The sequence below is a fragment of the Vidua macroura genome, chromosome 6 (genome assembly GCF_024509145.1).
Source record: "Vidua macroura isolate BioBank_ID:100142 chromosome 6, ASM2450914v1, whole genome shotgun sequence".
Lineage (NCBI taxonomy): Eukaryota > Metazoa > Chordata > Aves > Passeriformes > Viduidae > Vidua > Vidua macroura.
This window is the reverse complement of record NC_071576.1, coordinates 17,029,621-17,056,699: the sequence shown is the minus strand read 5'-3', so window position 1 is coordinate 17,056,699 and position 27,079 is coordinate 17,029,621. Positions and strand designations below refer to the sequence as shown.

Sequence of the window (27,079 nt, the reverse complement as noted above, 5' to 3'; positions counted from 1 at the left end):
GTCATTTGAGTTCAGTTTGGGTTTCAGATATCATCCTTTGGGATCACATGCTGCCTTTACACAGGTAATGAAAACTTGGATATGAAAATTTGAGGATTTTTTTTACAAAAGATACAGATGTGTATGTTTATCTCAGCTACTATTTTTAAAATTCCTTTGTGCTGTAGCTTGAGTTAAGAGTTATGATAAGTAAATACATTCTTTTAAAGTAAAAGTCAATTTAAGAGGAAGTAACTAGGTTTTAATAAATTCAGTTTTAAGTAAAGGTCTTTCAGTGTTCCTTAGTGCTTTTTCTGACTATCTCCAAAGAGATAAGTATCTAAAGAACTGTGCAAATATAGGAAGTGTTCTGCAAATATTCACTTTGTTGTGGATAATTAGTTGCATGAGATGTTAAGCTGTACTCTGGGATAAAATTTATGGGGATAGTCTAATGACTGTCATGTGAGCTTGGCATGCACTTGAAGTCTAAGTGCTTGCGTGAATGAGAACGTATTTTTGAAAATAATTATCTTGGAGCCTTTTAATGAATTGCTGATTTATCTCCTACTCTCAGTGTACTTATAAATGAAGAGTTATATATCTTTTTTTAAAGGAAAATGATGCTGTTGCTGTATGAAGAAGGTCTTCGAGTTGTGATACATACATCCAATCTTATTGCTGAAGATTGGTACCAGAAAACTCAGGGGTAAGCAACAATCTCTAGCAGGTGAATGTTTAATATTTTCCATAGGTATTTGCTCCTGCTGGAGATGGGATATTAGGTGATCTAGTGTTGCAAGCCTTACACTCTTAAAATAGAGCTATTCTAAAACAAAAATTTTAAAAATTTGACTTAGAATGCTGGTAGCTGTCTGGGTGTGAACTTGCTTTCTCCTGTAAACAAAACTATGTTCCTAGTTGGCGGATAGTTTAAAATCAATCTGACTGAGACAAAGTTTTATTATGCTGTGCTGTCTCTTTATGAAAAAACTTTGTAGTTATAAAGTACTGTTTAGATAGAACTGAAGCATCTATTTAAAACTTATCTTAATACTGCAAAAATAATATGGATGTGCAAATATTCTGGTTTTGTTGTGACTGTATCTAGAATGTAGTCTGACAAATATTGGGCATTATTGGTTCTGTAATACCAGATGACCTAGTATTCACCCAGTATCCTTTCCTGGGAAGGAATTTTTTTTCCTGTTTTATTTTTTTGGTAGAAGTCTTTAAACTTAATGACCAGCTTAGGACATAGTTTTGTTGAGAGCACAAAAAAACAGGATGAAGTGGCATGTTAATATAAGGGTCCTCAACTCTTCAGTTTTTTGGCTGTTTTTATGGGAGCATTTTTTTAGTTAGATGACCACAATAAATCAGGGTATAAAATTTCTTCAAACTAATGGAAAGTTGCTTTTCAGAGGTTACTGTCACTTTGACATTCATTCTGCTGCCATTAAATATGGCTGGGTTTTGAGACTTTACTTGTCTGATACAAGCTCTTTGAGTGGCAAAATTACACACTGGTTGTTTTTTGCCTTTAAATCTTATGGGTGGCTTTAGTATCTTATGACAGTTAGCTTTTCAGAAAGCTAAGAAGGCATGAAAATACCTGTTGGGATGCTTAATAAGTTCCCCTACTTGTCAAATATGAGAAATAGTTTTCTTTTTTAGCTTTTGGATACTGTGGTGTTATGCAGGATCACAATGTGGTGGTTCTGAATTTCAAAGGGTAGAATGAACACATTGTAAAGTCGATAATGCAGAATCTTTGGTTCCCATGGCTGCAGTAAAGTGTGACTGGAAAGAAATGCTAAATGTTTTCCCTGTGTGGTGCCCATCCTCTTTTACTCTGATGGAGGTTCTTGAGAGGCAACCTATATTGTGGGCTACTCTTCAAACTGTATAAACCTTTCAGATGCTTTAATTGGTGGTTTTCTATGCAGTTGCACAAACCAGTAGTTTAGCAGAACACATTGCAGTGTTCTATTCCTATAGAAAATGTTGATGAAAGGACAGATGCTTGCTAAGTCTGAGCCTGACCAGTTCAACAGTGGTGAAAGCTGTAAATGTATGTGTGGATAAATTATGAGAATGTTGATTTCATTTGAAAGTATTAGTTTTATGATTTCAAATATGAGCGGATTCTGTAGATGTAAAGACAAACATCTATAGTTAGTACCACAATTAATCTGTCAAGTATTTGCTTAGGACCTTCAGATGTGTTTTACTCCTGTACTAAACCCGTGTGTTATTAATGCATGTGCTTGTTTAAATGGCTGATGTTTTTTCTTTTTAAGAATATGGCTAAGCCCTTTATATCCAAGGCTGTCTAAGGGAGCATCTGGTTCTGCTGGTGAATCTGTGACTAATTTTAAGTCTGACCTAATAAGTTACTTGGCAGCTTACAATTCTCCTGCACTCAAGGAATGGATAGATCTGATTCAAGAACATGATTTATCAGAAACAAGGTATATATAATCTTAAGTTTTTTGTAACTTGCATATGTGGGTTTTTTTCTTCTTTTCCTAGAAATTAGATATCTGTGTTAGGATCTGTTAGACCTCATGCTTATTTTGTAAGGTAGTCTTGTTTCAGGCTTGAGTGTTCAAACATGACTTTATATAGTTATAAAAAATTCTCTTATGTAGATTATGTCAAATAGACCAACTTCTAGTTTTATAAGCATGCATTTTAAAAGAAGAAAGAAAGCTGCACCAGCAGCAACTTTGCAGAAGGTAGCTAAAAAGTACTAAGGGCTTGGTTTCATTTGAGCCAGTCTGGCTCAAGTATTTACTCCAGTAATATTACCAGTGGAAAAAAATTGTGTTGTATAGGGTTTGTCATGTAAGAGTGGTCATATAAGCAAAGGTTACTGGAATGAGGCTTTTATTCAGAGTAGGAATCAGTTTGTAAGGCAGAATTTAATCAACATACATATCTGTAGAATTTTGCCTATAACAGGCATGGATTGGTTTTGGTGGGCAATGTTGTGTCTAACTGGTCTTGGAATAGTCTTCTCTAATATCACATTGCTGATATTACTTTAAAATAATTCAGGATGCTTAATTTACTTCTAATAAATAGTTGCACTTAAATATGAGCATGTACTTCAGAAAGTGTAAATCTCCCTGGCAACTTAATTGCTCTTTTATAATCTGAACAAAAATTGTTGAAAAGAAAAGCTGAAAATGGTCATATACTGCAGTGGTAATAGAGACTGAAACCTTGTCTAGTTTATACATTAAAAAGTGCTTTTATCTCTACAAGGAGTCTTAAAAGATTACAGAGGGTATTTTAAAAAAAGTATGTAGTTTATAATCAGATGAGCTAACAGCTGCTCTGATTGCATTGACCATCAGCATGAGTTTAAACAGATGAGCCCTAGCTGATAGGAATTTATGCATGTGATAGGAAAGAGTCACTTGTTAGGATAAGGTTTGCCATTTGATGTTCTGTAGGGGGCATTCAGTCATGGATAAAGTTAGGCATGAGATGTATGCAGTAGGGAACAGCTTCTTAAAGCATCAATTTGTTGTGACTTTAGGCAGGTCTCTTCCCTGTTTAGAGGACAAAGTCAAATAGGTTACTAAATCCATTATTAGGAAGTGTTGAGAAAGCTGTACTTTGCATCTGAACTATTAGGTGCCCAAATGAAAACTCATACCTGAATCTGCTGATTTGGATGTAGCAGTAGATTGGCTTTACTCAAAATTACGTGCCCAGTTATGTACCAAAAGAGCTATTTGTGTGTATTGCTAGCATTATCTGTCTTCTGCATTTTTGCACACTGAAAAAGATCTAGTTCTTGTCTCTGCTGTAGAACAGCCTGGTGATATATGACAGCCATATAGGATGCTGATAATAAATTATACAGCTGAAAATCCACTTTTCTTTTTATTATAAATCCCATGAGAGACATTAAATATTTCTGGTTGCACTTGAGTGTTCAATCTTGCTAGTAAGTTTTACTTAAATACCTTGCTACTTTACAAACCAAAGCACTTGAGATCTACAAAAATATGTTGGTTTTTTCTTTTTTTAGAGTGTATCTGCTTGGTTCTACCCCTGGACGATATCAAGGCAGTGATAAAGAAAAGTGGGGCCATCTTAGGCTCAGAAAGGTACCAAAACTGTAACCATTATTGTTAATATCCCTTAAAATATAAATAGAATTTTGGAGCGAATCCTTCAATTCCTTCCAATTTTTCCAGCTGTCATCATAAGTCTTTTAATACATTGTTACAGTTAAAGTTAGCAATAACATATATAGGCTTGCAACTTAGAACTTAACTTAATCTGTCTACTGATGAAAAATACAATAAAAATGCTTTTATAAGTACATTAGCAATAAAAAGAGAATGAGAATGAGAGAATGAGAATCTCCATCATTTACTGGATGCAGGGGGAGACATAGTGACAAAGGATGAGGCAAAGGCTGAGGTGCTTGATGCCTACCTTGCCTCTGTCTTTAACAGCAGGACCTGTTCTCCATGTGTCCAACTTCCCAAGCTGGAAGACAGGGACAGAGAGTGGAATGAAACCCCCACAACCCAAACGGAACCAGTCAGTGACCTGCTGCAACACTGAAATGTACACAAGTCCATGGGACCAAATGGGATCCACTGAGGGAGCTGACAAAAGTGCTCATTGAGGCATTTCCAATCATTTATCAGCTGTTCTGGCTAGCTGGGGAGATCACAGTTGACTGGATACCCAGGTCATTTGGCCCAATCAGCATGAGTATGAAAGGCCGGTCCTGCTTGCCTAATCTGATCTCCTTCTATAACAGACTAGTGGGTGAGGGAAAGGCTGTGGATTTTGTCTGCCTGAACATTAGTAAAACCTTAATGCAGAATTCTCCTGGAGAAACTGGCTGCTCCTGGTCTGGATGGAGGTACTCATTGCTGGGTAGAAAATTGGCTTGGATGGCTGATCTCAGGGAGTGGTGAATGGAGTTACATCCAGCTGGCTGACAGTCACAAGTGGTGTTCCCCAGGGCTCCTTATTGAGCACACCAAGTTGGAGGGGAGTGTTTATCTGCTGGAAGGTAGGAAGGTTCTACAGAGGGATCTAGACAGGCTGGATCAATGAGTGGAGACCAGCTGTGTGAGGTTCAACAAGACCACGTGCCAGGTGCTGCATTTGAGTCACAGCAACCCCATGCAGCACTACAGGCTGGGGACAGAGTGACTGGAAAGCTGACTGGTGGAAAAGGACCTGGGGGTGCCATCTGACAGCAGCTGGACATGAGCCAGTGTGTGGCCAAGAAGGCCAATGGCATCTTGGCCAGTGTCAGCAATAGTGTGGCCAGCAGGACCAGGGCAGGGATTTTCCCCCTGTATTCAGCACTGGTGAGGCCACACCTCGAGTGCTGTGTCCAGTTTTGGGCCTCTTATGACAAGAAAGACATTGGCGTGCTGGAGTGTGTCCAGAGAAGGGCAGCAGAGCTGGCAAAGGGCCTAGACCATGGTGCTGATGAGAAGCAGCTCAGGGAGTTGGAGGTGTTCAGCCTGGAGAGAAAAGGGTTTGGGGAGACCTTATTGCTCTCTACAGCTGCTTGAAAGGAGGATGTGGCTGACTGGGGGTTGGTTTCTTCTCCCCAGTAACAAGTGATAGGACAAGAGGAAATGGCCTCAAGTTGTGCCAGGGGAGGTATAATTTGGATATTAAGAAAAATTCCTTCAAAGTCTGTCAAGGATTGGAACAGGCTGCCATGGGGAAGTGGTGGAGTCGCCATCCTTGAAGATATTTAACAGATGTACAGGTATAGGACTTAGGGATATGGTTAGGGGTGAATATGACAGTATTATGCCAATAGTTGAACTCTCTTGCCTTTAGAGGTCTTATGTTTATTTAGGTAAGCAGTAATGGCAAATCTTCAAGATTGCATATAACAAGTTTGCAGGGACCCTTCTTGTTTGGTTTGGACTCTTTTCTCTTTTTTGGTGGGTTGTTTTTTTTTTGTTTTGTTTTGTTTTTTTGGTTGGTTGGTTTTTTGTGTTTTTTGTTGTTTGTTTTCCAGAATTTGATGAGGTATTTCATGTCATATATTAAATATTTCTCATAATTGGAGAATTTTTGACCTGTACCTCCTGCTGAAGTGGCATTATTTCAAATACTGTCAGGAATTTTATATGGAAATCTAATGCTGTCTGTGGCAAACTTCTGTAACATACAGAATATTTATGTATCACATTGCTTTTCAACATGAGGTTACTCTTATGGACATCCCTTTGCTCATTAAGAGCTTGTCCTTTCTAGTACACATTGTCTGATGTTTTTTGCCTAGTTAGACATAGAATGAAGAAAAAATAAAACAGAAAAAGCTTGTAAGGGAGAAAGATGATATTGTGGCAAATGTTTCTGTGATTTGAAAAGGTTTTTAGTGACAATGCAGATAGAACTGATGGTTGATGAAGCCATTGATGACTGAAACCATTAGATTGTGTGTTTTGTCTAGAGTGGGGTAAAGGTGGCAACTACATACAATTTAATATCTGTTTATATCAGTCTGATTTTAATGTGACTTTAAATTCCATCCACAGCTGAAGAATTCCTCTAAAAAAGGATCATTTCAGTTTTCTCTTCAATTGTTCTTTTTTCCCCTCTTATTGTAGACTTCTGTTGTAGCTGGGTGTCATGGTTTTGGGATACAAGAAGAATTTTATGGCCAACAACCACCAAATATGACAAATATTTAGTTGTTTTATTTATTGGAATTTCTGAATCTAATGTTTCATGTTTCTACAAAGAGCTGCTAACATTCTTTTCACCCATTATTTAATGGGTTGGCTTTGGTGCTTTTGGATAAAACTTGTGATGTATAATCTTCTCTTGAATAGAGTTTATTTGGAAAGCCTGATGATTTTTTTTTTAATTGCAAAGTTAAATGTGTAGTATGAATGTTAGTCTCCTTCATTATCAGAAGTAAATTACAGAGGATTTATTACATCAAAAGTGACATCAAACTGATTAAAGTATTCTCTGTGTGTTGAAGTCTAACAGTGTTTTAATTCCTCTCATCAGCTTTTGAAGGAGCATGCTTTGTCAATACCAGCACAGGAATCCTGGCCTCTTGTGGGACAGTTCTCAAGCATTGGTTCAATGGGAGCTGATGGATCCAAATGGCTGTGCTCGGAGTTCCAGGAGAGCCTGGTGGCTGCAGGCAGCAGTGTGACAACTTTCCGTAAATGTGATGTCCCAATTCATTTGGTATGTCTTTTAGATGCTGGTGACCTTTATTTAAAACTTAATCATTTGTTTTGGAAATCTTAGTCATTGTTTTGCTTTTAACTTTTGGAAGAGAGTAATGGAGTTTTCATAATGAAATTATATATATGCCACTTAAAGCTGTTTAGTTGTGTGTGGTTTGCTATAAAAATGTACCATAATTTCTGTCTGCATGACACTAGATTATATATCATCTCATCAAAATTATCTTCTCATTCTGTAGCTTGTCTTCCATTGGGTTTTTTAGATGCAGCTGCTTTTCCTACTGAGATGTAACTGAATCCTTAGTCATTAACACCTTTGGTTATTAGCACAATTAAGGGGAGGAGCAGAAAAATTAGTGGCAGGAGTTTGTTAAACCAAGGAAAAATGATGGTCAGACTATGCCTTTACCATGTGCTAATTGCCCCTGCATACTCATATCTCATATTTGAGGTGTGAGACTAAAGTCTCATAAAATAATGTTAAGAACTAGCTTTGGCTGCTGTGAAAGTGGCTGAAGCAGTATTACTTGAGACTTGATAGCTAGTTTTGTTTAGCTCTGTAAGAGTGGTGAAAATATTAGACTTTCTGTGTAACTGGCACAATTGTAGTTGTAAGCTGCAGTGTAAATTTATTCTAAAAAATGTAGCTTTTAATATTTGTTTTTTTCTCAAGTTTTCTTTAAGGAGTTAGTTAGAAAATTGATAGCTTGTCTATTCAGAGAGCTTTGTTATTAAAGTTACTTTTTTTCTACCTCCATGAAGGTTTATCCTACTGTGAACAATGTGAGGCAAAGTCTAGAAGGCTATCCTGGTAAGCAGATGAATCCCCATTTATTTGCTTTTTGTGGTCATGTCCTGCAAAATCACTTCAGTGGTTAATGTTAACATGAAGTTCTCATCTTGCTGATAATGTGGTAGAATAGATGGCAGTAGAATCTTATTGCTTTTGCTGGAGCTCTGACTCCAGCTCTCCTGTTGTGGTTGAATAGATAAGGTTTTGTGGGCATTGGTGTGTAACACTTGTCTGTTCTAGTCATGTTCATATGTCATTATACTGGAAAACAACAGCTCCTGCCCACTACTTTTACTCCAGTTACCATTTAATTTTGGCAGAAAATCCAGGTTTGAGTGTGTCATGTTCTCCTTCTGTTGTGATTGCAATATGATTCTGCACATCAGATAAAATGGAGGCTAAGGTGTTATTGGTCTTTTTGTAATATTGTAATACACAACTGTAGTGTTCATTATTCCCATGTTTATTTTCATTAAGTCGTATTTGTAAAAGCATAGCCCCAGCCAACCTGAAACAGAAATGGGTACTGTAGTATTCTGATGCAGGGAAGCTTCTGTTACTCAAAAACAAGTCTTCAAAAGAACAAGGCAATTGGAAGAGATTCATGAGTACTGAAAGAAAAGAATTCTTTCCTGTCTGTGGGAAGGGGACCTACAGACCTGCTAGCCTCACCTTGATCCCTAGGAAGGTAATGGAACAAGGAATCCTGGAAATATTTCCAAACATATGATGGAAAAAAAGAAGGTGTCTGCAAGTAGTCAGTGTAGATTTTTTAAAGGAGAAATTATGCCTAATTAACCTGATGTCCTTCTATGATAAGTGGCTTGATGAAGGAGGGAGTGCCCTTAGATGTTGTTTAGCTTACCTTTGTCTTTAAACACTGTCTTGTCTAACATCTTTACAATGATGTGATTAAGTACAGGCTAGATGAGTGGAAAGTGGAGCAACTTGGAAACTGGCTGAGCTGCCAGCCTCAGAGGCTGTGAGCGTTGGCATAAAGGCTAGCAGGAGGTCATCCACTAGTGGTGGCATGTGCCAAGCGTGGTACTGGGGTGATACTGGGGTGGTGTGTTAATGTCTTCATCAGTGACCTGGATGGTGGGGCAGAGTACACCTTAGGGAGTTTCCAAATAATGCCGACTGGGGAGGAGTGGTTGATGTGCAGTCAGTCAGAGGAACTGTGCAGGCTGGAGAAATGAGCAGGCAGCAGCCTCTTGCAGTGCAACCTTGGGCAGTGCAAAGTACTGAGCTGGGGCAAGAGTAACCCCAGGCACGAGTGAACGCTGGGGATTAACCAGAGGTGAGCAGCTTTGCAGAAGAAGACCAGGAAGTGCTGATGGTCTTCCAAGCTGAAGATGAACCAGCAATGCACCCTTGTAGCAAGAAGGCCAGCAGAATCCTGGGCTGTGTTAGGAAGTACATTGCCAGGAAGTGATCTATCCTCTCTATTTGGCACTGGTGAGACTGCTTCTGGAATGCTGTGTCTAGTTGTTGACTTCACAGTATAATACAGATATGAACATACTGAACCAAAGTACTGCAGAAAGCCACACAAATGAATAAAGGATTGGAGCATCTGTCATGGAAGGAGAGGCTGAGACAGCTGGATAATTCTTAGAACTTGGGAGAAGAATGCTTTCCTGGGAAGTCTTATCAGTGTGTATAAATATAAATTATGGGAAGATGCAAAGTAGGGGCAGATGGTATGGGTGGTGACCAGGGAAAGAACAAAAGGTATGTACATGGGAATCTCCTGTATTTAAATTCATCCTTACAGCAAAATTGTTTTCTGATGTTTAAATGGAATAGGTTGCTCATAGAAGCTATAGAGTCTTTGTTTTTGAACATAGTCAAAACCTGACAGGACAATCTACTGAGCAGTGTGCTTTGTTCAACCCTGCTTTGAGCGTGGAGTTACTCTAGATGATCTCCAGAGGATGCTGTCAACTTCAGCAATTCAGGAGTTCTTTGGCTTTGTTGAATCATTAAAAGTGTTCCTGTTCCAAGCTGGATACCTATGCTCCTGTGCACGAGAGTAGCTTTTGAATTCTGGCAGCTGGTGGATTTTGAACATGGAGCTAGCATGAATGTTTTCAGAAGTTTTTGTCTTTCCTCTTGTTAGTGTTTGGACATACGTAGTAATTTTCCTTTCCTGGCCGGTTGATTCGCTGTGACATTGGAGCCACGAGAGAACTGTTTCTCGTGGGGAAGTCTCCATGGCATGGCAAGAGAGACTCTTCTCCCTAAGAGAACTGAAGAAAGACTATTTTAGAGGTGTTAAACTGACTGAAAGTCAGGGGATCTTGCCTTTTTATGTTGTCAGTGGGAAAGAAAAGAGGGTATGGGGGAAGAAGTGTTCTGAAGGTTTATTCTGATTTCTTATTATTTTTCTTTTAATTCTGTTAATAAAGTTTTCTTTTTGCCCTTTAAAGTTTGAGCCTGCTTTGCTCTCTTCCTAGTCCTTATCTCACAGCAGAAAATGAGTAAATAATTCTAGTGGGTGGGACCCACTACACTTGGTGAATTACGTGACTCTGTGTAAATGAGCAGTTGTGTAGACTCCTGCAGTTAGTGCGTTCCTGAGCGTAGTAAAGCTTTTGTAAAGGGTTATTTTGATGTCTTCTAGGACATGTTGTATACAGTAGGCTTTGCATCATGCTTTTTACTACACAACACTATATATATATATATATAATTCAGTATGCCTGGCTGATTCTTCTTAAATCCATTTCAAGAAATCACAAGGTGCATTGCACAAGGCCAAATCAATACAAATATAATTTCATCATAGAAGTTCTTTTTAAAATAATATTGTTTGGGATTTGGAAGGTTTATTCTTTCTTCTGAAAGCTGCTTGGTTTATTTCCTCTAGTTTGTATGGGTAATGATTCCAATCTGTTGATATTAAGTAGATCATATAAAAAAACTACCCATAGTTCTCCCTATATACAGTTTCTGACTTTTCTTTGTAAATGTGCTGTGTAGTGTTTAGGAACTTGCTAAATTATAAGAATGGAAAGAAGTCCAGCAAGTATATACCATTTTATACTACTGGAGCACTTAACAATTTCCTGAAAGTAACTTATGACGGTAGGAGAGATAGCTTATTCACCAAGATGTTTTCTGCTTTTAGAATGTCTTTCAAAAAAATAAATGTACATGTTCTATTTTTTTCCTTAAGCTGGTGGCTCACTTCCGTACAGTATACAGACAGCACAGAAACAGCTGTGGTTGCATTCCTATTTTCAGTAAGTAGAACTCAATTCTTTGGGTTTTTTTAAATTTCAGACTGTGTGTTTAAAGTTACAGTCCTGTAATGTTTAAGTGTTAAAAGCAAATAAGTGGAAATGGTTACAAGTATGGTATTTCCTAAACTCCTTAAAGGCCTTTAGTTCCTTATCTGCTGGGTCTTATCTCCTGCAGTTGGTAGAAAACATGCTGTTTACCTTTAAAAAATTTATGGGATAATGTTGCTACTGGATTTAGGTTTCTGTAAACTTTTATATAATGTTACTCCTTTTTAACTTCCAGTTGCATTTCACTTTCCCTGCTTGTGCCTCTGTATTAATGGAATTTCAACTGAGCCACAACAGGACTAGGAAGGCTTTTTTTGGTGGTTGCTTTATGTTTTTCTTCTAAGTACAGCAGTCCTGCTGCAAAAATTCTCAGTCCCTTGTGGCAATATCTTTTGTTAAAGATGCCTGACATTTTCTATTAAGAATTTCTATTTTCATATGCTACTAGTTGTGCCAAATTCTAAGTCTGACACACTCCATGCCAGATGTCTCCCTCAGGCTGAATCGTTAAAAACTTACGCATGTTTAGAGAACAATGGGAAAAGTTGTTTTGCAAAGATCAAAAAAAATTAATGGAACTTGTAACCTCTTACAAGACCACAACTTCCCATTCCTTTCATCAGAAAATTTTAACTCTTCTGGATGGAAGTTGCTCTGGTAAGAAAATTTACTAAGTAAGATTTAGTTCAGTTTGGTATATATTCAGGAGACTGAAATAGAATTGCTAGTGGCACAGAGTATCCTCCATTCTAGAGTGAAGGTGATTGCTGTTGTGAACCTTGCTGGTCAATGTCTAAGGAATGGAACTTGGGCAGAAAGCACGTGAGGCTTTGTCTCCCACCTTTAAACTGTGTCTTCTGAGCACATTCAGCAAAGGAAGAAAGCTGCAATCAACTTGAAGCTTTCAGATTGTTCAGTCGTGATTCAAAAAGCAAAACCATCATAAATCTGGGGGTGTTTGTGCAGTCTTAATTCGGTTTCTGTAGTCATACCTCATGAGAATCTTACTAGAAAAAAGATGTAACCTTTTTTCAGTTAGTCTCTGATTTAGTACACAAAATGTTACTTAATAATTATATAATTCATTTATTTATTCCTTTTCAATGAGAAAATGCCCACATACCTGTCTCCTTGGACATACAGGGACCTGTTCTGGCAGCAAAAGGGCTGTTTCAAGTTCATCTCTGGAACTGGCTGCAGATGGCAGTGGCCCTGCATAATTGCTCTGTAGCGACTACCCAGATGCAGACTCCTGCAGTAATGCAGGACAGTAGCCCTTGAGGAGAGCCTGCATGTAAACTCTTACAATAGGGCAAGAGATAGGCTGCAGCTTTTTATCTGTGGAACCTGGGGCACACAGAAAACAGCAGGTTTCAGTAGATGTAAATATAAGATGAGCTGTTTGAAAGACTTCTTATAATGCAGATCTTTGGGCAGTGGAGGGATTAGAGGAATTTAGAAAATTCTTCTTCAAACTGGAAAATAGCATGAAACCAGCAGGAGACTAGGGATTCTACCAAAGCTGCAAGGAAAAAAAACCCAAATCTTTTATGCTTACAGTAAAGGAAAATGAATAACTCCTTTTTGCAAGTAGGGAGAAGTTAATGGAGTTGGAAGATGGTGTCCTGCAGCCTCTCAACTGAAGAGGCAGGATGTCTGCCCCAGGCATGTAACTTTTTATGTCTGTGGGCTCTTTTTCTCTCTTCTGCCAGCTGAGTGTGTTTAACCTATAATACAGCTCAGAACTTTAATTTTTCAAAAAAATAGTGTGACTAAACTTAATGTTGCTTTTACTTTTCTGATTGTAGCAAATGATGACTAGACTGCTTTGTTAGATTAGCTACTGTGTAAACAGAGTAATTTGCAGAGTTTTCTCTCTGGTATTATTGCTTATTTTTCCTTCCAGTATTACTAATTTATGAGGACATATTTGCAACTATTAATAATTTTTGTTAATTGCTGCTTTCAAAACATTTGATCAACTTTAATAGTATTGTATTTTAACATTCCTTTTAGTTGATTTGCTTTTAATGTGGTGTGCCTTATGTTTGTGCAGTTACTTTGTCAAATTTTTGTTTTCAAAGAGTGGAAGAAGTTGGTTTGACAAGAATTTGTTTGACATAGGCCTATTTGTTTGACATAAGTCCATAATGATTGTTGTATTAAAGCTTTGCATGTTCTTTAGATTTATAAAATTTTGCATAAGTTTTGAGTTTTCTTCTCAGTTTGCAGAAGTACAGTGTTGTTCCCCTAAAATCACAAAAGATGGGAGAGCATCTACACAGAGATCACAAGTGTTCTATTAGGCTGAAACTAATGGTATGAGTTGTTTTAACTCTTCTCAAGCGTTGTTGCCAGTATCTTTAGAAAAATATTTCAGTATTTGAAGTAAGAGAACTAAATGCTGAAAGAGGTGATGTTGTAGAGAATTAGTTATTCCTGTCTGTTTATGAATTGGATATGTCTGTACAGTTAAATTTCCTGGACTTTGATGGCTTAGTCCTGGCCTGCAGCTTAGCACCACAAAGCCATTTACTTGGGCTCCCCCACCCTCCTTCCTGCCCCCCTAGTGGGATAGGGGAAAGAATCCTAAGAGTAAAATGGGAAAACCTGTGGGTTGAAATAAAGACAGTTTATTAATAAAGCAAAAGCTACTCATACAAGCAAAGCAAAATTAGTTGGTTTACCACACCTCATGGGCAGGCAGGTGTTCAGTCATCCCCAGGAAAGTAGTGCTCTATCATGCCTAATGGTTGTTTGGGAAGATAAAGGCCATCACTCTGAATGACCCCCCCCATCACCATTTCTTCCCTCAGCTCATGTGCTGAGCATAATGGTGTATGGACTGCAATATCCCTTTGGTCAGCTGGAGTCAGCTGTCCTGTCCATGTCCCCTCCCAGCCTATTTGCTGGTGGGGTGGGTTGAGAGGCAGAAAATGGTGTGTAAGTGACAGCTGAAATATCTGTTCTAGCACAAATCCAAACATAGCCCCATACTAGCCAGTATGACAAAAATTAACTCTATCCCAGCCAAAACTGGCATGCATTTTCCCCTTTTAGTCATTACATGTTTGTGCTGTCCTCCTAGGGAAAACGTGGCCAAAATATATTTTCCTCTTTCTGATTTTAACTTTCTAAAATAGGAGTTTTAATCACTTTTGATGAAATCAAACTGCAGTTAAAGTACTGTAGGTGATAGATAGAAGTGGTATTACTCTTGCTAAGGCACACTGCTTGCATCTGTCTTAAGATAAGGAGGCAAAAAGGCAGTAGATTGAGATAGTATCTCAGAATAACTGCAGTTAGTGGTGAGGGGAGAAGTTTGTCCCAGGTCAAAGCAGTGAGGTAAATCTAAAGAAAATAAATTTTAAATTCCCAGTTCTACTATTTTTCCTGTTTTTCATTTTTACAATTTTATTGGAGTTCCCTAATTATTTTTGTCCCATAAACTTAAAGATGCCTGTCTAAACTGTCAGTTGTGAGAGAAAAGCTATTAACCAGGGTGGTTGAGTCATGACTAAGCCTTATAGTTTGTATGTATGGAAAGTGTGGAGTTTGTAGGGAAAGACAAGTTTAGTCAGCTAATTCTCTATCATGTGTATCTTAATTTGTCCTATAGAAAAAGACTTTGATGCTGCTTAAATCAAAATATAAAGAAGTCTAGTTTGCATCAAATGTGCCATGTTTCACCTCTTGCCCTTTAAGAATACAAGACCAGTTCTCAGAGGTTTTTTTTTCCCTTGTCAGGGGAGATATGGCTGTGAAAGTAGCTAGGTCCTCACCCAGGAAATACAAAGCCTCTTAATTTTAAGTGCACTGTATGTAAGTGTTAGTCCTGAAAGTCAACATAGGTAAATGATTCCAGCCCTTCCAAGTCAGTGTGCTCAGGCTTTTAGAGGAGCACAGTGCACTTAAGTTTTCCAGAGTTAATTGATCCTTTTGATTTGCCTATTAGAAGAGAATGCTGACTTAGGGAAATAGGATTGTGACAACTGAAGCAAGAATCTTCTTCAAATCTGGGGAAAGAAATGTCTCTGGGTAAAGGAAGGTGTGTTAAGAAGCTTTTTTCCTGAATTTGGGTGAGGACTAACAGCTGTGAACATAATGCTGTGACTACATACCTTCAGTTATGTACATATATTTACTGCTTGCTTACACTTTAGTTCTGTAACATTGATGCTGAATTAATCCAGCAATGGCTTGTCATTTTCATCTAATTTTTTTATTTATGTGTAGATATGCCCTCTTAAACTCTCAAATTTCTCAGTGGCTTAGAGGCACAGAAACGGGAATAGCAGCAACAATCTACCAGTTGCTCCCTGCCTTTGTCATGGATAATAAATTGTAATAAACTTGGGGAATTCTATGAGGTTTAGTTTGGTGCCAGACTCAGTTGCTTGAAGTCATAAACATTGATAGTATTCAAAGAAAATGAATTGTCCAGAAGGTTAGACTTAGTTCCTTGAGTGCTATCTGGAACAGAGAAGTGGAAAAAACTTGTTAGGAGAAACTAACACACTGAGGAAAATATCTTTCTGGGTTGGTTGTAAAGAAAAAAACCATTGCCCTTCTGACTTCTAGAATTGTTAACAGTTCAGTTAAATGTAGTATTTTAAGATTTTCTCTAGGAGAAATAAGTATTGAGTGTGACAAGTATAAGTAGTGTTCCTGAAATCATGGTGCTGTCATCTGATGAGTATTTTTTAGACCACAAAATAAAACCATATTGAAAAATAATTCCTTTTGCTTTTCTAGCAAATGGTCAGCAGAAGTCACGGGTCGAACTCATGCTATACCTCACATTAAGACATACATGAGACTCTCTCCTGACTTCCAGAAGATTGCTTGGTTCTTGGTAACAAGGTAAACATCTAACCAGTACAGCTCTCACTTAAGAACTTTATATATGGGTTTTTTTTGTCAGCTGCAAGCCCAGATGAGTTACTTCCATAACCCACATAATACTTCAATTAGTGATACAAATTTTTGTCCATATTAAATGTTTCTCCATTGTGTTGCCCCATTTGAGGCTGCAGATTGACATGATTATGTCAGAAACTGTTGATAATCACACTAAAATCTTGTCTGAGTTGTGACTGCCAGTTTTGGGGTTCAACACCAACTAAAGTGATGGATATTTTTAAATTTGGGTTAAGTTTCTTTAAGACATGGTGTGGTTTTGTATAAATGTGCTGGTTTCTACACAATAGGTAGTTTGGGTTAGCTGAAGTTATTTTTCAGCTGCCCTACTGTAATAAAACATACAGATACATAGAATTTGGAATCTGATCTTTTGTCAGATTGAGTTGCTTAGCAGTCTGCCTTGAAGTATAAACTTTCTATTTCTATTGTTTAGTAGTTAAAAAAGCCAAAAGAGGAAGCAAGAATTTCTTGACTTGAGGGGAGAATGTCTTTTTGTAAGTGAAAAATACAGATATGTTTCAGTTTTGCCAAAACTGACTTTTATGCAGCCTTATATTCTACAGATTATGATCTGTCCTTACTCTTAAATGCTCAGTTACGTTAATATTTTTTTCTCTTTATACTTGGTCTCTTTAAATTTCATCACTCATTGATACTGTTGCTTGCAATAGTGTTGGTGATTAATTAACCTTTTTAAAAGATTTTAAGTCATTTAAATGTGATGCTAACGCCATCTAATACAGAAATTGCTTTATTTTCTTTTTATGTTTCTTCTGTTCCACCATTTGCTTTTACCAAACAGCATCCAGTTGAAACATAAGGTGTAAATTTTGTATTGTGCTGTAGAAGTAGGTTTCAACAACAAAATTGCATATATTTTTGACTCCCAAATTGATCTACTTTGTAGTAGATACTGATGAAAGATTAACTACACCATGGTGCTGAATAGCAAATTGAAACAAAACCTCTTTGATAAATATTTGTTTTCATAAATAGATCCAAGAACAAAATGCCAAGAACAAAAGATACTGTTTAACACTCTGTACTAAAATGTAAAATGCAAACCCACTCTGTACTGAATGTATTGTAACTAGTCATAACTGAGCTAGCCTTTAATCTTCTTAAGTCATCAAATGGAAGCTATTTACCAGTACCAAATTCCTTTCTGAAATGTGCGGAGAAGATTCAAAAGGCTGAATTTGTCTTGTAGATCTGTATGACAGAAATAGGCTTGTATAATTATCCACATGTGTTGTATGAATGCCTTTCTACATATTGTCTCTGTTGCTCCCACTGTGCTGTAAAAATAGCAATAAGGAATAACAACCAAGTCACTTTTTGTGAGAAGACTATTCTGATTGAATTTAAGTTCTCCTGTTAGAAGGACATTGCTATGCTATGTTATTTAAATATTTTCTGCATTGAAGAGTGTGCCTCACTAATATGCTTTCTCTTCACAGTGCCAATCTCTCTAAAGCAGCCTGGGGAGCTCTGGAGAAAAATGGCAGCCAACTGATGATCCGTTCTTACGAACTTGGAGTTCTTTTCTTGCCTTCAGCATTTGTAAGTCCATAGTTCAAGCAAAAATCCTGGCATATGAGGAAAATCTGCAAATATTTAAGAATACAAGCATAACTGAATAATGTTCACAGATGATCACATCATGTTCTGTCATTTCTGCTGATTAGTTATGTAGTCCCAAATAAGTATTTTCTAATATTATGACATTGTAAAAATGTTTGCCTACCATAACTGGATAATTGTAGTCTCCTGAGATTGCATATTAAGATTGATGGTTTCTGACTGCAGCTGAAGAATTCCTGTATCTCACTCTTGACATTTATGATGAATTTGCATATTAGTGAGGTCTCTGATATCATGAACCTTAGAGATGTTTTTCTCCAGCATGGAGAAAATGTGGAAGAAAATTATGTGGAAGAAAATGTGTTTATCAGAGAGTGAAACAAGAAAAATCCTACAGCTTCTTAGAGTAGGAAGCATTGTTTTTTATATCAATGAGCTCTAAAAAAAGGAAACGCCATTTGTGTAAACAACTATTAATAACAGAATAGTGAAGCATTGGGCAAACAAAGTTGTGCAAAAATTTGACTTTTTAACAGCAACTGACTTGAAAGGGATGAATTAATGTTCTTGGAAGTTGGGTATTCTGACTTCCAGTTGGCTCTCTCTGGGTGTTGTGAGGCAAAGAATTTATGGTACTGGTATATTTGTGCCTAGTAAATGATGGGTTTTGTATAAACATAACTGACCACCAGATGATAGAGTCATGTAACATAATAACTTTCTCAGCATGTCTTTGTAGGAGAGGTGCTTCAGCCCTCTGATCTTTGTGGCCCTTCTGTGGGCTTGCTGTAACAGGTCCATGCTGGGGACCCCAGAGGTGGATGCAGCACTGCAGGTGGGGTCTCATCAGAGGAGAGGAGCAGAATCCTCTCCCTTGCCCTGCTGGCCCCTGCTTTGGATGCAGCCCAGGACACATTTGGCTTTCTGGGCTGCAAGTGCACATTGCCAGGTCATGTCTGGCCTGTATCCCAAGTCCTCCTCCACAGGGCTGCTCTCAGTGACTTCTGTCAGTCTATCGTCTTGGCTGGCATTGCCCTGACCTTGATTTTGTTGAAGCTAATGAGGTTCTTGTGGGCCCATTCCTTGAGCTTGTCCAGCTTCCTGTGGATGGCATTCCATCCTTCAGGTGTGTCAACTGCACCACTCAGGTTGATGTCAAGACAAGCTTACTGAGGGAGCACTCAGTCCTGCTGTCTGTGTTATTGGTGGAGGTACTGAAGAGCACCAGTCCCAAGACAGCACAGAGAGACATCACTTATCACCAGCCTCCACCTGGATACAGAACCATTGACCACAACTTTCTGGCTGTCTTCATTCCCTTAGTTGTACTGGCATCAGTGCTGACTGGATTCCTTATCCCTTAAACCAGCTCAGACTGGCCAGAACAAAACAGGACAGGTTTCCAAAGTCATTCCATGGACCAGCTCGACATGATCAGGTGAGGGCTAATGCAAGGAAAGAGTAGGAAGGACAAATTCAACAGGCAGAAAGGTGAGTGGGAAAATCATATTGAGATACCTTTCTTTCAGCCTGGCTCTGGAACCAGAACTTATGGAGAATGATGGTCTGTGAAGTTTTGGATAGAAAATAGGAATAAATGGCTAGGATCTGGGTAAGAAAACATGATGTGCGGTATGAAGTAGAGCCAAGCTTTCCAGCTCTTTCCATTTTTGTCACTCTGGTTACTTCAAAATAGCCATTGTTGAGGGAGTAGAAGGCTTTACTTTATCATATCAAAGGAGCATCTCAAAATTTAGTGGTCAAAAGCAGCCACTTCTAGGAAAGTATAATGGCCAGGGATTTATGTAGTAGTTTGTCTCTGCATATTTCATGACTTAGAGGCCTGTTCTGTGAGCGTCTCTAATCTGCTCTTAAATGTCTGTAGGCTTTTAGCAGTCACAGTCTGCTCTGAGTTCCACAACATAATAGTGTCACATGAAGCACTTCTGAAAGTTACTCATTTGAAGTTTTTTTCCTCTTGCACTGAAAGATGCAAGAACCATGTGATCCCTAATCATTCTTTTTATACCTCTCTTTCCAGACACCTTTATCTTTGTCTAGACTGAAGAGTCCTTATCCTTCTCAGTTGTTCCTAGGGGGGAGATTTTTTGATCACTTTTACTTATTTTCTCATTTTTTTTCCTTCTGTATCATTTGAGTTGGGAGAGTCATAAGTAGAGGGACAAAAGTTGTACTTAAAATGCAAATATGATTCTAGAGAAACAGATGCAGATATAAAGCTATTACACAACGATGTTCTCAGGGTTCTCCTCACTGGGTCTGTTTGGCCTGCTGTATTTTTACAAAGTGGTGTGTAATAGGTTAGCTAACCATGGTGTGAATACAATGCTTTCTCTCTACAGCTCTTAGCTCTCTTGTCTTTGTGAATTATAGAAAGCTCCTATGCTTTTAGATGGCTGTACTAAAACCTGTCAGTGTGCACGAGGTAGTCTTATGTTTGAGTTTCAGACCTCTCAGAGCACAACTTAATTGAAGCTTATTTAAAACTTGCAAGAATATGTAACAGTACATACTTTGGGAGAGAATACTTAGTTCTTTTTCTCCCAGATGCCTATATATTGATAATTAATTGTGAAGACTGGCAACCAGAAGAGAATGAGTCACCTGATTATCACATGGATGTGATATCCTATGGTGTATGTGGGAGCAAAGCAGGGAGAGACACTGCAGCTGCTTTTCTTTGTTTACTGAGAAGTGCCTGCAGAGACTCTTGGTAGCAAGGACATATTCAGACAGATACTGATACTGGGCTTATGTGCATGCAGTCATCTGATACTCAAGTTGCACGGCTTAGTTTATGAATTTCTTATGCATATGCCCTGCAATTAACTGCATTAAAAAATGCTTCTCTGATAAATTAGTCTGCTTGTCACACTGGTTCAGTGTGGTTTTAGAATACTATGTGGCAGGGTAGATTTAAGTGAAGATAACAGAACTGGGAATAGTCTAAAATTTTTAGAAACAGAAATGCATGTTTACAACTAAAGTTATGCAAAGTATAAGCTACATGAAGTGCTTTGAAACATAACTGAGCTTTCCTAGGCCTTGAGGGACTCACCATGCTGTAGCTATCAGAATGCTGATTTAATGCTGCCAGTTTCTGATAGTTCTGTTTGTTTAGGTTGTTTCATGCAGTATTATCACAAAGTTCATGACATGTATTCTTGTAGAAGTTAAGACTTAGCATCATAGAGTCACAGAATCATTTAGGCTGGAAAAAGACCTTTAAGATCATATAATCCAACCATTAAAATATCCCTGGCAGTGATGGAAATTGAACCCATGTCCCAGAAGAGACTGGAGCCTTAATCCAGCACCTGGGACTACTTGGCCACACTACCCTGGTGTATTTGCATAGCACACACTTAATGTCACTTATCTTAAGAACTCCTCAAGCTTTGCAGTTTGTGCCTTCTATTTTCTGCTGAATACAAATTTGGAAGTGGATCGTTCCTCACTTGCTATCAGCTGACTGCCAGTTTTTGTCTTTTTTAACAAATGCTTCCAGAATTATGCTTTGAGGCTGGGTCTTGGCCTCGTGTGCTAATACAGACTCTCAGAAATATGTTGAATGGTTGTTCCCAATAAAGCAGCAGCTGTTAACATTTACAGTTTTAGTGTTTAGGGAAAAATCAGCTGATGCTGGCATTAGATCACAAGCTTCTATTGAGTAAAAAATAATGTTTATAAGATTGTCCTGTGTTTGAACTACATTTCCCTTTCCATCTCCATCTCTATTTCTCACCTCCTACATCTACACTCTCTCTTCTTCAACTTGCTCTTTCAGCTGCTGGGGATTCCTTTCCAGAGGCTATGATAAAGTGCATCTTTAACAGGTAAAACATATAGTGAGAAGGCAATGACCAAAAAGCATGGAGTTCTGGGATGTTCATGTTCCAGTAATTATTTTGTTTGAAATATCTTGGAAGTGGCTAATGGAAAGCCTTTTAAGTAAATAGTTCTTCCTCACAGCTTCTGTGTCTGATAAGATGCTAAGATAAATTGAGCTTGACCTGTAAAATAGTATAAAAATTTGTGAAATACTTAAATCTTTCTAGAGGTTTGTTGAATATGGTACTGACTCAATCAGCTTTTAGAACTATAAGCTCAGAGAAATATAACAGATGCTATTAAACTGAAAACCTACCCATAACTGCTTACCTAGTGCTATCAAATCCTGCAATTATATCTAGATAATCAACCCCAGACAACTAACAACAGTATTTCAGATTCTGAAGTGCTGTATTTGATGTTGAATACTCACTGGAGTGAAGTACTGTTTTGTAGTTGACTCTGGGTCTGGGTGTATGAACTGAATCTGGATTAGAGATCAGCCAGGCATTATGCATGTGAACTGCTTAAATTTTTGCTGCATTTGAATAACTGAGCCCGGCACCTTCAGTCATAGCTCAGCTTAGAGCAGAACCAAAATCAAGTCAATTAAGCTCTTTGACTGTAACATCAACTTCCAAGGCAATGTAATAGCACTTTCTTCTTTGGTTTCTCTAGTTTTAGATGAAGTCTTTCATCCCATGTAAAATGGAGTGGGAGTGGGAAAGCTAATACAGTGTAAGTAAACCAAGATTTTGTATGTAGACTTCAAGATGTTGAGCCTTGCTTTAAGTGTTCACAGAACTGCCACAAGGTTTTCAAATTCCGGTGTTAAAGACACCCAGACACATGTTTTCCAAACCAAGAAACTTTGGGTTTAGATACCCAAGTTTGTGACTGTGAGCTTCTTTAAAAAAGGAAAATCTTCTAGTACAGTTGGATAAAGCTCTCTTTGGAATAATTGTACCCAGTGCTGAGAAAGGATTTTGCTGTGTGTTCTGCTGGCCAGATGAGTGTGGCCAGTGTAGAGTTTGTGTGCATCCTTAATTCTTTGCTGCCAAAACTAGCATGTTTTTAAATAGTTTTACCAAAGAGGACTATTTTTCTGTTTACTAGCATTGGAAACATTAATCCCATAATCATCCAGTGGGATAATGAGTTGTCTCCTGTTAAAAGCTACTTTTTGGTAGGATCAAAATGCTGTAATGGTATCAGTCTGAATTCCCACTTCAGTAGGGCTAGCAATTCTTACCTTTATCTTATGTGATTTTTTTTTTTTTTTTTTTTTTTTTAATAGCCTGCAGTCTGCTTTGTGTTTGGGGCAAAAAACACTCAAAAACTGGAAGGGAGTATTTCAAAAGCTGTTAAACTTCCTTTTCCCATTCTTCCTAATGACTGCTTTTTCAATATATGATGCTAAGGCACTAACAGAAGCCATATCAGCACCTAAAGTTTTATAAGTACAAAAAAAAATTCCCAATTAAGATATTTATTTATCAACATTTCAGAATGTATTGCTGTAACCAACAGTCAAAGAGCAAATTAAAGCTGCTAAGGGAAAAATTCTGAAAGAATAGAATATGGCTGAGGATAATTTGCAAGTCAGACAAAATTATTTTATGCAAGATCCTGCTGGTTTGTTCTTTGGAAACAGCAATGAGAGCTGTTAACATTCAGGAAATGCTCAAAACAGACAAAGTGTGTGACTTACTTCAATTTCTGTGTGAAGATAGACACATGAGTTATTTTTAAAAGCATGTGAATCTCCTCAGAGAGACTTGTTAAAGAATGTATTCCACAAACTAGACACTTACTCCAGGGTGTTTTGAGGAAAACCAAATGTCTTTTCTTAGGTGAATATTTCCTGAATGGAGGATCTCCATAGGTTAAATTCTGACAGACAAATAAAACAGTTTTGGGATGAACTGGTAGAGTCAAGCAGTATTGGAGGACAGCATCAGAGTCTTTCAGAGGAAAGAGAAATATAATTGCTGAGTACTGAAGAATAAGAAGACAGAGAAGAGTAAAGTTGTAGAAGAAGAGAAGGAAGCAAAATGCCTGAAAAGAAAAATGCTAAAGAAATAACAGGGCATGGAGTGTAGAAGAAATGAAGTAGAAACAAAAATATTGCTAGGTTGAAGAAAACAATGGATAACAGGGAGGAAAAAAAACAAATTAAAAATGTCCTTACTTTGTAGGTAGAGGCTGAAGTAGGTTGTGTTTTACACGGTGCTTTGTGACAGTAAGGGTTTCACAAATGTCCAACTCAGATGGTGACAGGCAGCAGCTTTGTAATTTTGGTGCTTTCCATCAGGTGTATGAAGTTTGTTGTAGCATTAAGAACCATCTCACAGGATGTCTGGGCAATCAAATGTCACATATGTCACATACATGCTGACAATTTACATGCTATCTTGTGAGTAGTATCTATGAATATACACCACCCAGACCCTCCTACCAAGTGCAACCTGATTGCTGTGAGTTATGAAAAAATCTCTTGGCACCACCATCACTTACACAGTTCCTGTTGTTTGTGAGCTCTAGAATCCCTGGCATATTTCACGTTCTTTCCACTACAAACAGAAGTATGGCTTTTGCATTTTTACATGACATTTCTACCAATCCCTGAGTGATTCAAATTTATTGGAAGTAAGGCTATACAACTTGATTGTTGCATTTTGTGTAAGTAATTATGAATTTTTTCCAGTCATTTTCAAACCCTTAAATGTTTATGAGCTTTTAAAAATAATCTTGCATATTTACATTGGTCTGTTTTGAACATATTACTTGTTACCTCAAGGCTGAGCTCCACAAAATGCTGTAGCCTGATTTTAATGCAGATTTATCAAAATATCTGACTGAAATAGTATAAGAAAGGGAAATTCAAACTGGATTTTCTTTCACACAGTCCTTTAGCATGGACCTTGTTTGTTTGTTTCCTCTATTCTTTCATTTAAAGGGCAGTGGCTTTTGCCTAGTCCTTGAAATAATATATAATGTTTCTTACTGCATAACCTATAGTTTGCTCATACTTTGGGTCATGAGACGAAAGATGCATCTATATTCTAAAGGAGATTCTTGAACTGACTTACCCAGACTACTGTCTGACATTGTCTTTGGCAGCTCTCCTTTTTGTAGGTTACTATTCTTCTTGAATATTAAAGAAAAAGGCACAAGGCTGCATTGATTCCTGTGCTTTGTGTGGTCACGTGGATGTTGCTGTCTCCAACTTAAAATGATAGCATTTGATAGTGTGAAACTCCAGTGAAGAAAGACTTGCAGTATTGTGTATAGATGGGACTCTCCATTCAGACAGTGTGTGTGTATACCACAGGATTTTTTGGTAATTAGGATGCTTGCTTGTACTATCACAAAATAGTAATGCTGTGAAACTCAGACTGGTGGACCATAGAGTTTGAATAAAGTGTAAGTCAATAACTGGACATGAGCTGGCGATGTGCACACTCACAGCCCAGAGAGCCACTTGCGTCCTGGGCTGCATCCAAAGCAGTGGGGAGGGAGGGAGGGAGGGGATTCTGCCTCTCTGCTCTGATGAGACCAGCAGTGCTGCATCCACTTCTGGGGTCCCAGCACAGGAAGGACCTGTTGGACTGAGTCCAGAGAGGAGATACAGAAATGGTCAGAGCTGGAGCACCTCTCCTATGGGGAAAGACAAGAGCTTGGGGTTCTTCAGCCTGGAGAAGAGAAGGCTCCAAGAAAACTTTATTGCAGCCTTTTAGTACCTAAAGGGGGCTTATTAGAAAGGTGGGGACAGACTTTTTAATAGGAACTTCAGGGACAGGACAAGGGGCAGTGGTTCTAAACTAGAAGAGGGTATATTTAGACTAGATCTAAGGAAGAAATTCTTTACTGTGAGGGTAGTGGAACATTGGCATAGGTTGCCCTGAGAGGTGGTAGATACCCCATCCCTGGGAGCATTCAGGATCAGGTTGGACGGGGCTCTGAGCAATCTGTTACTAGTGGAAGATGTCCCTGCTCAGTGTACAGGGATTGAACTAGATGACTCTTGAAGAGCTCTTCCAACCCAAACTATTCTATGATTTTAGAAAGAAAAGTAGTTGTCAGTAATATCTTATAAATAAAGAAAGAAACTTGATAGCCTTTTGATTTCTAGTCTGTTCTAATCAAACTCTACTTGATTGACAGTAAGCTATTTGAAATCTCAGAATTAAGAGATTTTGCTTTTGTGTAACTCGCTACAGTTGGGATCCAATTTCTCTGGAGAAGTAGCTAAGCAATACCACCTGCCCAAGTTACTTGAATTACTTTAAATCTGTCTACCTTTGTACTGTACTGCATTTTTTATTTTTATAGTCCTTAACCTTGTTTGACAGTAATGCTGTCATTCTATAAGTGTAGTCTTTGAAGCTGTTGTGCAAGCAGTTTAAAATCTTCATTAATTTTTTTTTTCTGTGGATGATGTTACTCAACATGTCTGAAAAGTACAGATTTGAAGACTTGCTTCTGTAACACAAAGTGATTTCTAGTTTAGTCCATGAAACATACTGAGCATCCAATTAATGTCAGAATGAAACTAAGCAGCAAAGAGAAATTTTTAGAAGCTTTTCACTTTAGTTAAATATTAAACACTGAAGGAGTTCACCTAATGAACATGGAAATAAATTGGTGTATGTGTAGGGGCCTGAGAAGGCAGAATATATCCAATATGGACCCACATGGCCAAGCCAATAGATGTAATAAAAAGAGAAGAGCTGAAATAGTAGACGTAAGAAAAGCTGAGTTTTTAAGACATGAAGATGCTTCATGAAGTATCTAATCTCAGTAAAGGAGGCAGAAAATTTTGTTCATTAAAATAGCTCACTGAGAAAGCATCTATTGTAGATTACGTTTGTCTTTTTCCCCAGAAACTAATGAATCTTCTATGTGTTTCCCTTCTCTCATAGGGATTGGACAAAGGTTACTTTCATGTAGGAAGGGGAAAGCTTCCAGAAAGGAAAGATTCAGCAACATATTTTCCTGTACCTTATGACCTCCCACCAGAACAGTATGGAAGCAAAGGTAAGGTGTGACTTCAGAAGAAAAGTAGGCTTGTATTCTACATGAAGCAAGCTAATTGAGTAACTCTGAGTCAGTTGAATACTGCTGTGTTCCAAAGATTTATTTTAACGTTTTTGTGGTGTGATTGTGTGCCATTTGGTATCAGTTCTGTGTTCTGCTTGTGACTTCAAAGAAAGCGACTAACTATAAGGTTCTTTATTCTAATATTTTTCTTTATTGTTTAAGTTTTGGATCAGTAACTTCTATGCTAGTTTTTATTCCTCTTTTGTGATTCTTACATGCATTAAGAAAATAGATGTTCTTTATGGAATCAAAATGTTTTTTTGCAGAACTAATAGGGAAAAGAGTGTTGAAAAGGGAATGTTTGGAAGAGAGCAGGCATGAGCTAAAAC

General features: G+C 37.9%; 1 protein-coding gene across 5 annotated transcripts in view; it reads left to right on the top strand.

The window, feature by feature from the left end:
- TDP1 (tyrosyl-DNA phosphodiesterase 1) overlaps nucleotides 1–27,079 on the top strand; it is a 41,221-nt gene that overhangs the window by 6,655 nt on the left and 7,487 nt on the right. For 2 of the 5 annotated variants that reach the window (XM_053981074.1, XM_053981075.1), the window contains exons 7-16: nucleotides 596–688; nucleotides 2,283–2,453; nucleotides 4,028–4,106; nucleotides 7,012–7,197; nucleotides 7,962–8,010; nucleotides 11,174–11,240; nucleotides 16,044–16,151; nucleotides 17,672–17,774; nucleotides 18,535–18,630; nucleotides 26,573–26,687. In XM_053981074.1, the coding sequence (XP_053837049.1) occupies nucleotides 596–688; nucleotides 2,283–2,453; nucleotides 4,028–4,106; nucleotides 7,012–7,197; nucleotides 7,962–8,010; nucleotides 11,174–11,240; nucleotides 16,044–16,151; nucleotides 17,672–17,774; nucleotides 18,535–18,630; nucleotides 26,573–26,687 (1,067 nt within the window). Of the gene's footprint in view, nucleotides 1–595; nucleotides 689–2,282; nucleotides 2,454–4,027; nucleotides 4,107–7,011; nucleotides 7,198–7,961; nucleotides 8,011–11,173; nucleotides 11,241–13,513; nucleotides 13,608–16,043; nucleotides 16,152–17,671; nucleotides 17,775–18,534; nucleotides 18,631–21,603; nucleotides 21,653–22,325; nucleotides 22,386–26,572; nucleotides 26,688–27,079 lie in introns of those variants that run through there. The other 3 variants (XR_008437663.1, XR_008437664.1, XM_053981076.1) reach the window with 3 other exon arrangements.